This window comes from Orycteropus afer, unplaced genomic scaffold (assembly GCF_000298275.1).
Source record: "Orycteropus afer afer isolate SDZICR_OR568_19922 unplaced genomic scaffold, OryAfe1.0 scaffold00712, whole genome shotgun sequence".
In the NCBI taxonomy this organism is placed as follows: domain Eukaryota; kingdom Metazoa; phylum Chordata; class Mammalia; order Tubulidentata; family Orycteropodidae; genus Orycteropus; species Orycteropus afer.
This window is the reverse complement of record NW_006922299.1, coordinates 115,558-130,283: the sequence shown is the minus strand read 5'-3', so window position 1 is coordinate 130,283 and position 14,726 is coordinate 115,558. Positions and strand designations below refer to the sequence as shown.

The following is a 14,726-nucleotide window of genomic DNA, read 5'->3' as shown; positions in this document are numbered from 1 at the left end:
ATGGGTTTGAACCGCCAGCCTTCTGGTTAGCAGTCAAGTGCCTTAGGCACTATGCTACCAGAGCTCCTTAGGGAAATAGAAATCAAAACCGCAATGAGATAGCACTCCATAGCCACTGGGATGACTGAAATAAAAAGACAACAAGTACTATGAGGACATGGAGAAACTGGTACTCTTATGTAGTGCTGGTGGAATTAGAAGATGGTTCGGCTGCTTTGGAAAGAAGTTGGGCAGTTTTTCAAAAAGTTATAAACAGTTTAGTATTTTCACTCCTAGACATATGCACAAGAGAATTGAAAATATGGTCATAAAAAACTTGTACACGGATGTTTGCAGCAGCAGCATTCATAGTAGCCAAACAGTGGAAACAACTCATGTCCATCAGCTGATGAATAAATACAATGTGGTATGTGTGGGTCCCTGGATAGTAGAGTTTGCACTGACTACCAAGCTAAAGGTTGGTGGCTGGAACCCACCCAGTGGTGCCATGAAAGAAAGGCCCAGTAATCTGCTTCTGTCAAGATTACAGCTAAGACAAAGAAGAATGAAGAAAACCAAAGATGCCGGGAAGCAATTCATCTAAGGGACTGGTGGACCATGGGAACTACAGCCTACATGACCCTGAGACCAGAACTAGATGGAGCCCAACTACCACTGTCAACCCCTTGGAATGGGATGAGTGCAGGAGATCCTGGATAGAGTGGGAGAAAAATATGGAACAAAACTCAAAATTATAAAAAAGACAAGGCTTATTGGCCTGGTAGAGCTTGGTGAGACCCCAGAGACTATGGCCCCTAGTCACCTTTCAGGCTTGGAACTGAACTCACTCCCAACAATAGACAGGTATATGAGGGGAGTATTTACACCAGGTAGGTATACTCTTTAGAACAATTAACCATGGAAGATCAGAAGGGCAGTATTTGCACAGAGAAATAGCTCAGAAGGCAGGAATGCATAGGAAAGAAGGGCACAGGAAAAAAGTAACCACAGGGAGGAAGGGGAAAGAGAGCTATTACATTATGGGGATTGCAGTCAATATCATGAAACAAAATGTGTATAAACTGCTGTATGGAAAATGAATCTGTTGTGTATCTGTTGTGTAAACTTTCACCCAAATCACAGAAAAAAAAAAGATTATAGCCTAAAAATCTATATGGAGAAGTTCTACTCTATAACACACAGGGTTGTCATGAGTTGGAAGTGGTTTTTTTTTTTGTCGTTGTTGTTGGTGTATCCATACAATGGAAATGGAATGTTATTCCGCCATACAACAGAATGGAAACATTGCTATATGCTATGACTTGGACTAACCCATAAGAACGTGCTGAGTCAAAGAAACCAGACAGAAAAGGTCACATACTGTATGATTACATGTATATGAAGTATCCATACTGAAACCAGACCCACTGCCATCAAGCTGTGACTCACAGCGATCCTACAGAACAGAGTGGAACTGTTCCTATGAATGGGTTTCCAAGGCTGTAATTCTTTACAGAAGCAGACGATGCTGTCTTTCTCCCACAGAGGCTGCTGGGCTCCAATCACTGACTTTTTGGTTAGCAGACAAATGCTTTAACTGCTGTGCTATTAGATCACCACCTTCCATAAAGTCAAAAAGTAGATTAGGGGTTGGGGGGGGGGGTTGGACATGTTTTCCAATTAGGCAGTAGCAACAGTTGTGTGACTCTAAAGTCCATGGAATTGTACTTCCAAAGTGAATTTTGTGGTGAGTGAATTTTACCACAACAAAGCTGTTATTTATTATTATTATTTTTTTAAAGTAAACTAGCCTGCTTTGTGGACGTCAAAGTCACACTCAGAAACAGCTCACTGAAACCCCACTGGATCCCCGGGAAGTGACAAAAAGTAACTGCCATTAAAGAGAAAACAGTTCCCTCTCTCTCACCCCCCAGCCTTTACATGTAAGTTGGAATGCTGCTTCTGGCTTCCCTAAGCAAGGGATTCTAAAGTCTTTTCTGTTTTCCTTCAGTAAATGGGTTGACAATGGCGGTATCCAGTAAGACAAGGCTGCTAAATCCTTAGTGTTTCCGACTTTACAAATGACCTATTTTAAAGAAGGCTAAGCAGGTGAATGCAAAGCAAAGTAGCAGAAATGAAGGCTCGGCTAAGCATTCCTCTTGGGCATCTGTAGCTTCATCTCTTCATCTGGGTGCAACTCATAGTTTGGCAAAGCCCTTATGATAGGACCCAAACCATAGTGAGGCCCTGAAAATGGTGGCTCCCCCCAGCAGAGGCCTGGTCCTCGTATCCTAGGGATCCTGGCTCCACTGCACCATCCGACCAGCCATCTCACTGAATGACCACATCAGGACCCACGCTCCACCTCTAAGGCACAAGCTCACAGAGTTCACGCAAGGCGAGGATGGGACTGGTGGCGTTCTGGGTGGCAATGATGACAGAAGAGTCATTAGGGTTAAAGATGGGAAGAATATACCCAGCTCACGTACTGGGAGCCAGTGACTAGAAAACAGGTCTGAAACTGCACTTCAGAGCGTGGCTTCCTACCGCCCAAGGCACTCAGTCTTCCAGCAGGGGGCGCACAGAGCCCAGGACTGGGAAGACCAGAATCCTAGCCTCACCAATAGTGACCCCCATGGTCCATGAGAGATCTGAAGTGTGATGTCCTTTATTAAGTTCTATTCATCTACTGCCTGAAACAAAAGCTATACCTGGTGATTTAAAAAAAAATAAAATAAAATAAACCTTTAAAAGACTTTTTTCCCTAGAAGTGTCCCTTTATGTGACAGTGAAACAATGGGAATAAAACCAGCATGATATATTTTTACCACAAATTGCCATTTGCCATCGGGTCACCGGGCAGAATTCGCACTGCAGCTGTCGTCCTGCATACCACCGTCCATTGAACAGAGAAAAGGCTGCTTGGCATTCTTCTTCCCTTTAAACCAAAAGTGAAAGGATGCATTTCATAGACATGCTCTAAGATTCAGATTAGCCTGTTACTACTTAACTCTTTGGTTCATTTATTTAGGCCCGGCAAGCTCATGGTTTTCACACTACCTAGGGAGTCCTCATGAGCGTATTCAGGATCCTGAGGTTCAAATGTATCCCGGGAGCCTTTTTACTAGCCCTTCGAGTGGCCTGGATGCACGGAAGCTTCTTAATCCAAAAGACTGGACCATTGAAAATGCAGAGGTGTTATTCCACTGTTAGTTCCTGCTCTCCCTGGGCTAGGACCACTGTTCTTACTACAGTGGTTACAGTGAACATGAACAAAAACACCATACTGTGATAAAACATGAAGACATGTATATTCACAATACTTACGATTGATACTGAACATACACGTTGCCCCTAAGATGAGGTTCAAAGTTGCAGCTGACCTAAGGGGCAATGAGATATTCTCTCATAAAAACTAAGGCAAAGAAATCATCCAGTCATCAAACGTACTTTGTCCAGACTAACATTACCCCCAATAATGACCAATTAATGATTCCAAAATGAGGCCATGCTCCACTCTATTAAAGGCATATGGCAGCCTTGTAGGCCCCTACATCTGCTCTCTGTTGATCCAGATCCAATTTTTCCCCTAAGTATGAAATGTTTCACACATGCATAAAAACTAGAGAATGTAAATCAGCTCATTTACACGCCACCCAGATTGAACACAAGTGTTTTCCATTTTTATCTGACTTTTAAATCATTAAAACATTAAAGATATATTTGACACCCTTCCATTTACTCTTTTCCCTTCTCCATCACAGGGGTGAGCACTGTCCTGAGTATACCCTTCACATTACACACACACACACACACACGCAGGCATATGTACATATACGTGTGCCATAAAAATATTATGTGTGTACATTCACATAAATGTAGGTCTATACGTTCTTACTGTGTGCCACTGAGTCAATTCCAACTGACAGTGATCCTCTAGGACAGGGTGGAAGGGTCCCATAGGGTTTCCTAGGCTGTAATATTTTTGGGTAACAAGAGGACACTGCAAGGTTTAAAACTGGGAAGCTGTGCATCAGGGTTGTGTCCTTCCACCATACTTGTTCAGTCTGGATGCTGAGCAAATAATCTGAGAAGCTGGACTATATGAAGAAGAACGTGGCATCAGGATTGGAGGAAGAATCATTAACAACCTGCGATATACAAATGACACAATCTTGCTTGCTTAAAGTGAAGAGGACTTGAAGCAGTTACTGATGAAGATCAAAGATTAGTCTTCAGTAAGGAATGTAAAGAAAACAAAAATCCTCACAACTGGACCAATAAGCAACATCACGATAAATGGAGAAAAGACTAAAGTTGTCAAAGATTTCATCTTACTTGGATCCACAATCAATATTCAGGGAAGTAGCAGTCAAGAAATCAGATGTTGTATTGCACAGAGCAAATCTGCTGCAAAAGATCTCTTTAAAGTGTTAAGGAGCAATGATGTCACTTTGAAGACTAAAGTGTGCCTAATCCAAGCCATGGTATTTTCAATGACCTTATACGCATGTGAAAGCTGGACAACGAATAAGGAGGTCCAAAGAAGAGTGGATACCTTCAGTTGTGGTGTTGGCAAAGAATATTGAAAATACCATGGACTGCCAAAAGAACGAACAATCTGTCCTGGAAGAAGTGCAGCTGGAATGCTCTTTAGAAGCGAGAATGGCGAGACCTCGCCTCTAGTTCTTTGGTCATGTGGTCAGCAGGGACTACTCCCTGGAGAAGGACATCACACCTGCTAAAGTAGAGGGGCAGTGAGAAAGGGGAAGACCTCAATGAGATGGACTGATACCGTGGCTGCACTGATGGGCTCAAGCACAGAGATGCGGGTGGTGAAGGACAGGGCAGTGTTTCGTTCTGCTGTCCAGAGCCTCACTAACGGGCAGAGACGACGCGCCAGCACCTGACAACAACAAATCTTTATAGCAGCAGACTGCCACACCTTTCTATTGCGGAGTAGCTGGTGGGTTCAAATTGCTGACCTTTTGGTTAGCAGTCGAGTGCTTAGCCACTGCGCCACCAGGGATCCTTAAGGTCTCTGTGGGCAGACGCACATTTACAATATACATATGTAAGCCAATGTGTATACGTCTTGACAAACGATCTATACTGTTACTTTGTATGCTTTAAAATCTTTGATAAATCATATTTATTCCACATTCTTTTTCCAAGATTTTAGCATGTAAATGTAATGACTCATTTTCACTGCTGCATACTGGATGCATCAAATCATCAAAATGTATCTGGTGATGGATATCCCAGATGCTTCCAACCTGTCATCAACCAACCAACCATTCTTGACCATCTCTCTGGTATGAGGACTGCTCTCCTGTCCACAGCCAGAAGTCCAGGCTATGGTCGATTTGTAGGTTCTGGACTCTTAGCTTCACTAGGTATTGACAAATTGCTCTCTGAAATGCTTTCACTAATTTACACCTTCTCACCCACTCTTGGTATTAATAGAATCTATGATTTTTTGCCTGATAGGTGTGAAAGAATATCTCATTTTCATATACATTGCTCCTCTTACTAGTGAGACTGAACATTTGATAATTGGCCTTCAACAATGACAAATCTGATTTGTATTTATATAATGGTATAAAAAGGTCTGCAAATGTTCAGACTAAAGTTAAGCTTTCAACTTCAAAATAAGTCTCAAATGGAAACAATTTGTCCCCAAAGATTTTTCTCAGTGCAACCCAGAAGCAGCAGGGTCAGTCCCACCAGCCAGTCCACAAGCTCGTCCTTGGAAGGAAGAGTCTAAAGCCTTGGGGCTCAGTTCCAGCCAGGTGCGGGCCCTGAGAGATCAAGAGATTGCATAGACCTGTGGTTCCCAAGGACCAGTTCATTATTTATTTTCCATGATGAGTTTGATGTTTTGAAATCTCTACTAAAAATTTACTGAATACTTTTCACTTATAATTGTCCCATCTAATTAGCATGAGCTTGGCCATTAGCAAAACAGAACTGACTTAATTCTAAACAAGAAAAAAATTTCGTCATGGTCAGCGGGGCCAGCTTGTCACAGGAAACATCAGATTTCCATTAAGCAGCCTGAAGTTTTGTGGGCAGACCCACTACTAGCACTTCAAAGCAGCAGTCCAATCTGGAGATGCCAAGAGAGGGAAACCACTGACGCAACGGCCCCCTTGCCCTTTACAGAAAGGTCTGGCTGGTAACCACAAGGTTGGTGGTTCGAACCTACCATCCGGAAAGATGAGGCCGTCTGCTTCTGACTCTATTCTATACGGTTGTTATGTGGATGGACTAACCCTGTGCTCTTAACACATCACGTGCCCTTTTCATGCCTTTTCCTCATCTGTAAAGGGGAAAAATAAAACAGCCCTGGTAGGTATCAGATGTACAGAGCAGGAGTATGAAGACAGTGAGGCATACACAATAGTAACAGAAGGTAAGGGGGAAAGAAAATCTGAAAAGAATTTCAAAACCCAGTTTGAAATGAGTAATTCCATTCGTGTAATAGCTGAGCAGTTGCTTTGTTATCTGTTCCAACTCACTTTTGTCATTTCCCAATTAGCAGGAAAAAATCCACAGCTTTCATCCTGTATTTTTCCAAATTATGTGACACTGTAACAAAATCATTCAGGTTAAGATCTATCTGAGCAAATCACAATTAAGGCTTCATTATGTTAAGAGCTCTGGTGGCACATGGTTGAGCACCAAGCTGCTAACCAAAAGGTTGGCAGTTCAAACCCACCAACTGCTCTGCAAGAGAAAGATGTGGCAGTCTGCTTCCATAAAGCTTTGGAAACCCTATGGGGCAGTTCTACTCTGTGCTATAGGGTCACTATGAGTTGGAATCAATCCATGACAATAGGTATGGTATGACAACTGATGGGCTGTGGAAGCAGCAGGTATTACATCTGACTTTACCCTTGTCTTAAAGAATATTTTGAAATAATGATGTATGATTTCCTTCACCTGCTGTGCTGCAGCACAAACCATGAGTTTGGGGACATTATGTTCAGTACTGAAAGAATCCAGTAAATAAAAACAGTGTGAAAAAAGAATAGAAAAGAAAAAACAGATAAATCATCTTTGTACTGCAGCAGAAAGATCACGCACCAGTGGGTGGAAGTTGCAAGTAGGACCCCTCGACATCCTGATCAACAACCTTAGTAAGTGGAACTGGGTTACCCTGCAGCTCTAGCCAAGACTGACTGCAGAGGAAGGGGTGGTGTGCACCCCACCATCCACAGTGTCTAAGTGAAGGCTTGGCCACTAGCTGAGAGAACCTCAGACTGAGAAGTCATACACTGAAAGAGAGTTGGATCACTGAGGAATGAATAAATGAAAGAGCCTTTCTAGTCTAGACCCTAGGATTCAGTCAATATCAGAGGAGTACATGTTTATGAGTTCAGCTAGTATCATGGGAACAAGGTAGGTGGAAAGGGAGAACAGGAAGTGATGTTTACTGAGTGCCTGTGTGCCAGAGCCAGGCCACTATGTGTTCCGTCCAAGTATATATCATGTGTGCTAGCTGTCTTATCCCACTGAACACTTCTGTGTCAAGTGAACCACTCCCCTCTGCTCACACATGCCCACCTTGAACTGAACCACTTTCCCCACGTTCTTGAACTCAGGGAGCACATCGTCATAGAACTCGAGGAACTGCTGGTATGTTTCCTCTTCGCTATACTCCAGACTTGCGTCGGGGTCGTAGTCATCCATTCTGCACTGCTCCATCCCAAATGTTGTAAACATGCTTTTTATAAGAAGGGTGGGACTCGATGTTGGGAAATTATGTTTACGTGAACACCTGCATATTAATGAGAGAAAAAAGAACCTGAAGTTCAGTAAATAGTTAAGAATTAAACCTGAAATGCTTTCCTGGAACTCTGAGATAAAGACTCAAGTAATTTACCTGTTTTACCATAATTGTAAGAAAAATAAACCACATTTAGACATCAAATTTCAATACTTGAGAAAACGGTTTTAAGACTGACCAATATATCAGCCCTCATTAAAATATGAAGTTGGAAATTATTTCCAAGTTCACATGTCATTCCACTGCCTTTTAATGGAGCTCAGGAAGGCTTATACCAGTTGAAAAATAGGGAAAAAGGTTTGTTGGCCTGGCAGGCTGTGGTGACAGGCACAGAGATACAATGGCAAGTCTTAGTGGGAAGATGAGGATAGTATGATCATACTTACCTACAATATTTAATTAACTCAAATGTGAATAAGGTTATTGAGGAATTTCCAGTTAATGGAATTTTTTTAAAAGATTTTTTCTTTAAATTTTATTTTTTTGCTGCTTAGTTAATGGAATATTTTAATTCACACACACACACACACACACACACACATATATGGGAGCCCTGGTAGCATAATGCCTAAGGCATTTGACCACTAACCAGAAGGCTGACAGTTCAAACCTACCAGCCACTCCTCAAAAGGAAGGTTGGGCAATCTACTTCTGGAGTGATACCGCCTCAGAAACCCAAGGAGGGTCGCTATGAGTCGGGTCCAACTCAATGGTACGTAACAACAACAACTACACACACACACACACACACAGCATATTCTAGTTTTCATGGAATTTTTTTACATTTTTTCCTCTGATCCTCACCACCTTTTGGGATTGTCAGGGCCAGTATTTTGCACACTTTATAAATCAGGATGCTATGGTCTAGAGAAGCGCATTTGCCCAAAGTCACGTGACTGTTAACAGATAGATCCAAGAGATCCGAGGTTACTGGCTAGTGCTTATTCATCATGTGGTATATATAAAACACCAAACGTACTGCCATTGAGTCGATTCTGACTCACACCAGCCCCCACTGGGTTTCTGAGTCTGTAAACCTTTACAAAAGTGGATTGTCCCATCTTCCTTCCACAGAGCGGCTGGTGGGTTTAAACCACCAACCTTCTGGTTAGCAGTCAAATGCCTTAGGCACTGCACCACCAGAGCTCCTTATTATGTAGTATAATCAACATCCATTTCATTTTTCAGTAATGAATGGGGCTAATCATTGTGAAGAACAATTTTCTTTCATAGTTTAAATTGGGCCAAAGCTGAACTGACCAGGCTGAACCTGAGTAATTAAAAGTCCTTTATATGAGCTTATTTTCTCATTTACTTCCTTCTCTTAAAGTGAGAGCAACAACAACCAAAAACTGTATGTGTAGTTACAGAAGTAGGTATGTAAGCACATATGTATATAGGTAGGTACATGTGTGTATATGTGTCCATGTATATGTGTCTGTATGTACAAGTACACACATGTACGTCTGAACATGCATATATATATTCATATCTATAATAACTCCTTGGAAGAAACATTGGGCAATCTATTTCCGTAGTTACACCACCTCGGAAACCCAAGGAGGGGTCACTATGAGTTGGATCTGACTCGACGGCAGTGGGTTTTATATATAATAAAGCACATAGGGGCACAGTTACGGATACTTCTTAGACATAACCACATACCTCATGGAGTGGTTTCCTGAGCTTGAAGGCTTAGGACCATCGTCTGTGGGACAACTCTGTCAACTAGCATAACATAGTTCATAAAAACTATGTTCTACATCCTAATTTGGTGAGTAGTGTCTGGGTTCTTAAAAGCTTGGGAGTGGCATCTAAGATACAAGTGTTGCTCTCTACTCATCTGGAGCAAAACAAAAAGAAAGAAACCAAACACTCCAAGAAGAATCTACTTTATAGGAGTAATAGCCTACAAGAACTACAGCCTCATCTACCCAAAGACAGAACTAGATGGTGCCTGGCTACCAGATGGTGACTGTGGCTCAGGACCACAACAGACGGATCCTGGTAGAATGGGAGAAAAATGCAGACCAGAACTCACATTTGTAGAAAGTCCAGACTTACTGGACTGATTGAGACTAGAGGATCCCAAGACTACTGCCCTAAGATATTCTTTAAACTTTGAACCAAAACTACTCCCAGACGTCACCTTTCCACTAAATAACAGACTGGCTCATAAAATAAAGGATATCATCTATGAATACTAAGCTTTTAAAAATCATCTATATGAGATCAAAAAGTCAACAGTTACTACAAAGCAAAGACGAGAAGGGGGTTCAGGGAAGCTAGATTATTAGAAATGGAACAATTAGAATAGAAATAAAGAGAAAGTTGACACATTAGGGAAAATATAAACAATGTTACTGAACCATTTGTACAGTAATTGTTAAATGGGAACTTCATTTGCTGTGTAAACTTTCACTGAAAACACAATAAAATACTGAACTGCTGTATGAAAAATGAATTTTCTCTGTAAACTTTCACCCATAACCAAAAAAATTTAAAGCACACACACACACACAATAAAAATATTGAAAAAACAAATGAGAAAAAAAATTAGTTCAAGGTTACAATTAATAAAAAATTTCCTGATTAGGATTCTTGTTCTAAAAAAAATGGTAGGACAAAATTTTTAGAAAAAATAATCCACAGAATTCTGGAAGAAACAAAGTTGAAGAAACATAGGGCAAGTGTTGGGAAAAACAAGAGCCCCCAAATGACTAAATGCTGAACTAGTATGCACGCTCCATGTCCGGAGTACACATCTAGGCACCGACTGACATCCTGCAAATAGCACACACACCAGGCCTGGTGCAGAAATGTTTAGTCAATATTCCTTAGTGGAAATGTTCTCTTCTCCAATGACCTTCTAGATTATTCAATTAGAGACCTTGTTATAAGACCTATCTTTCCATACGAAGCTATCCACAGAAGAAAGAACAAAGAGTTACCCCGACTGGCAGTGTTAGCAGTGAATAATTTTACTAGTATGAAGCACACACAGAATTAAACAAGGAAACAATTTAATGAGGTTCAAACTCTGCCCCTGGGATTATTATATCTGAATGAACTTGGCCCTAGTTCCCAGGGTGTCAAATGCACACTTATCAGTTTGGGAACACAGCCAAAGTCCCTGTCTAGGGAAAACCCCACTGGGCCCAGAGACAGTCCATTTGATCAAAGCCTATTGGAAAGGCCAGGTCTACAGTTCCTCATGGAAAGTTAGCTATAAGAAGTTTTATTTAGGAGGGCAGTTTAAAAACAATAGTACCAAACCTGTGTGGTTATCAGAATTACCCAGGAAGAAGTAACATTTCTCAGGTCCCACCCCAGACCTACTGATCAGACCTCAAGGGGTAGGACCTGGAAACCCTTATTTTTAAAATAACTCCTCTCTGGTCCTAAGGTCATCCATGTATGGGCACCACTGGTTTAGGATATGCTATTTACCCATTATTCAGATACCTGATTCAGGTCAGACTGCCCAAAAACCAGAGTCGGACATGACCTTAGCCAGAGGATGATCAATCAGTGGTGTGAATGTCCAAATGCCCCACAGGTACAGCTCATCAATGGCTCCTCTTTGTCTTTTCTTGAGGAAACACTCCAGATCACTACTGACTAGAGAGAATACTCAGGATGAAGCCTGTTTGTTGGCCTTACTTCTGTCCCTTGGAGAATTACCAAGTTCCATGTTAAATAAGTTTCAATCATTTACTGAAGGTCTCTAAGAAACAGTCTTCATGAAAATTATGTATGCAACTGTTATAAAACATCCATCAAAGTTGTCCACATTCCTACTCAGTGTCTTTATACTTCATGGGAGAAACAATGATGATCTTGTGCCAGGAAAATGTTTGTCTTTCCATAGATACCAATCATCCTTCCTTTTGGGTAAAAACTACCGAGCTTACTATCTGTACTATCTATTTTAATGAACAGCATTAAAAACCAGAGTCCAATGCATTCACGGTAACCCACTTTCTCCTCCTCTCCTTGTTTTCAGTTGTCTCTTGTATTTAACTTAGTTCAGTAGATTGCAAGCCTTCTTTAATCCTTTCTGAAAGTAATAATGTATAAATACTCAAACAAATTAAAGTTTACCTTTCATTAAGGATTATGGTCATTTAAGAGAAAGAAAAAGAAAGATAGAATTGAACTCTGTTCTAATTACAAAAACAAACAAGCAAAGAAATGCTTAGATTATGGAAGTTTCTCTGATGATCTGACACATCTTAGCAATGGGTAAGAACAGCTGCATGATCTGCAGCAAGTCACTGAGGGTCTGTAAAAGGGGAGCAGTACGTTGGCCTGAAGAGATGTTGCAGGATTTCGGAGCTGCTAACCTCACAGAATTTTCTCTTCAACAATGAAAATACCCAAGTCACTCTCATACTTTCTTTAGATAGTTTTAATGCTGAAATTGCACCTGCCTATGAAAACAGTAAGAAATGTTCACACACTAAAGTGACCTCTGTCAATGTTGACTGGAAATGACTCTCAGGGATGGGTTTGGAGAGCCTGACATTTTACTCCCCTTTCCACAAGTACCTGTCAACTGACTTTCTGAAACTATTTAGGATACCTCCCATCCTTTCCTCCTCAAAGAGGGAGAATGCACAGCCTTAGGACTCAAGGAAATGTTAGGCATACATCATAAATGAGGAATCATGCGGCTGGAAAACCTTCAATGCAATATGGCTCAACTTCCCTACACTGCTGTTCAAACAGAACAAGGGGACACCACATGGTTTAAAATTAGGGAAGGTGTGTGTCAGGGCTGTATCCTTTCACCCATACTTTTTCAATCTGTAAGCTGATCACATAATCTGAAAAGCTGGACTATATAAAGAAGACCATGGCATCAGGATCAGAGGAAGAACCATTAACAGCCTGCAATATGCAGATGACGCAACCTTCCTTGCTGAAAGTAAAGAGGACTTGAAGCACTTACTGATGAAGATCAAAGACTACAGTCTTCAGTATGGATTATACCTCAACATATAAAAGAAACCAAAATCCTCACAACTGGATGAATAAGCAGCATCACGAGAAATGGAGAAAAGATTGAAGTTGTCAAAGATTTCATATTACTAGGTGCCACAATCAACACCAATGGGAGCAGCAGTCAAGACATCAAGTGACATACTGCTGGACAAAGTAGAGGGTCAGCGAAAAAGGGGAAGACCCTCAATAAGATGGACTGACACAGTGGCTGCATCACTGAGCTCAAGCATAGCAAGGATTGTGAGAATGGCGCAGGACCGGGCAGGGTTTCGTTCTGTTGTCTGGAGGGTCACTGCGAGTTGGAACTGACTGGACGGCGCTTCATAACAACCATCTATGCAAATGGAACTCATGAGTCGCAGTTGTGTTGGTTTTTTTTTTTTCTACCAATTGTCTTTCAAAGGCAATTCACTGCACATTTTGGTTTTGGCGGAAGGCGTTTCACATCAACTATTACAAGTTTTTGATGAATTCAAACACATGTGGGAAACCATTCAAAAGGCACAAAGGGGAATAAAATCTCTCCTTAGTTCTGTTCCTCAAGGGGAAGCTTTCACTATTAACCAGAGTCCTGTAAATTCTTTAAGAAATATTCTGGCTAAATACAATCCCAGTTATAAAATACAAAAGGAGTTACATGTTCTAGGGGTGTGGCTTCCCATCCTGGGGGCACACTAGAAACCCGTGGAGACATTTCACAAATAAACCTGTCCAAGTCTCAGAGATTCTGATTTACTCAATTTGAGATGGAGTTGGGACATAATATTTTAAAGTAGAGGGTCATTCTAGCAGATTCTAATGTGCATCCAGAGTTGAAAGACACTGTTCTCAAAAAAAAAAAGTAGACAGTTGTGAGGGCTTAAATCAAAAGATAGGCACATATTTTCAAAGACAGAAAAAAAACCTCATGGCATGGATAATTTTATTACTGAAATAAACATGAGATGATACAGTTTCTCATTAGATACCTATGAATTTATCTATTCATATGCCTTTTAGGATTAATAGGTGTGGTGGTTATGTTTGTGTGTCAACTTGGCTGGGTCTGGTTGAGTGGCTGGGCAGCTGGTGGTAGTTATTCCCCATGATGAGACTGGCAATCAACTCCATGGTGGGATCCACCACAAGCAGCTGAGTAGCTGCCTAAGGGAATGTGGTCTGCTTCCCATATTTAAGCAGCAGCCTTGAGGAATGGTCTCTAGCTTATGGTATGCTTGGACCCTGCATGTAGCTGTGTCGTTGTTCAGCAGCCTGCCATGTTCTGCTGACCTTGGGACTTACAATGGACTTGAATTAATGGCCTGCTGTGTGGTTTGGTAACATTGGGACTGTGCCATTTTATTTGTCATCCTTTGGCTTGTCGGCCTCAGCAGCCAGCAGCTGTCTGAGTGAAGAGATGCCTCTAGCTCCTGTGGGCTGGGAGCAAGAGGCAGAGCTGAAGCCCAAGGCTGAGGGGCTTTCACCCAGCCCCTAGAGCCTGGCACTTTGAACTTGGACTTAAAGCCTCTAAACTATAAGACAATAAACTCCTGTTTGTTAAGGCCATCCCATTTGTGGTATATTCCTATCAGAGTGGCACTAGGGAACCAGAACAATAGGACATTAAGATTATAATTAGACCTTCTCTTCTGTAGAATACACAGGAATAATTTGATTTTGCCTTAGATTCATAACCATTATGATTTACATACTCAAGAGTTGTTCATTCATAAATGCGCCAAATTATAAAAATCACAAGTGCCTGGCATTTAAGAGGAGTTCAAGTATTTGCTAAATGAATAAACAGACCAACGTTTAGTTTTCCACACAAATGTCTTGTTTCAAAATCACTGATCCAACAGAGGCGAGGGACAAGAAGAGTGTCTCAGAGAAAAACTACCACCACCACCTCTGATAAGACTGATTGAGTTTTCAATCCTCGTTTTATAGATGAGGAAACCAAGGCACA

The 14,726-nt window shown here is 41.4% G+C and overlaps 1 protein-coding gene across 1 annotated transcript in view; it reads right to left on the bottom strand.

The window, feature by feature from the left end:
• Positions 1 to 14,726, bottom strand: part of LOC103211218 (U2 small nuclear ribonucleoprotein auxiliary factor 35 kDa subunit-related protein 2) — a 50,926-nt gene that overhangs the window by 1,683 nt on the left and 34,517 nt on the right. Inside the window, 3 exon segments of the mRNA XM_042783169.1 lie at positions 2,808 to 2,917; positions 3,307 to 3,362; positions 7,549 to 7,762. Of these exon segments, the coding sequence (XP_042639103.1) occupies positions 2,808 to 2,917; positions 3,307 to 3,362; positions 7,549 to 7,762 (380 nt within the window).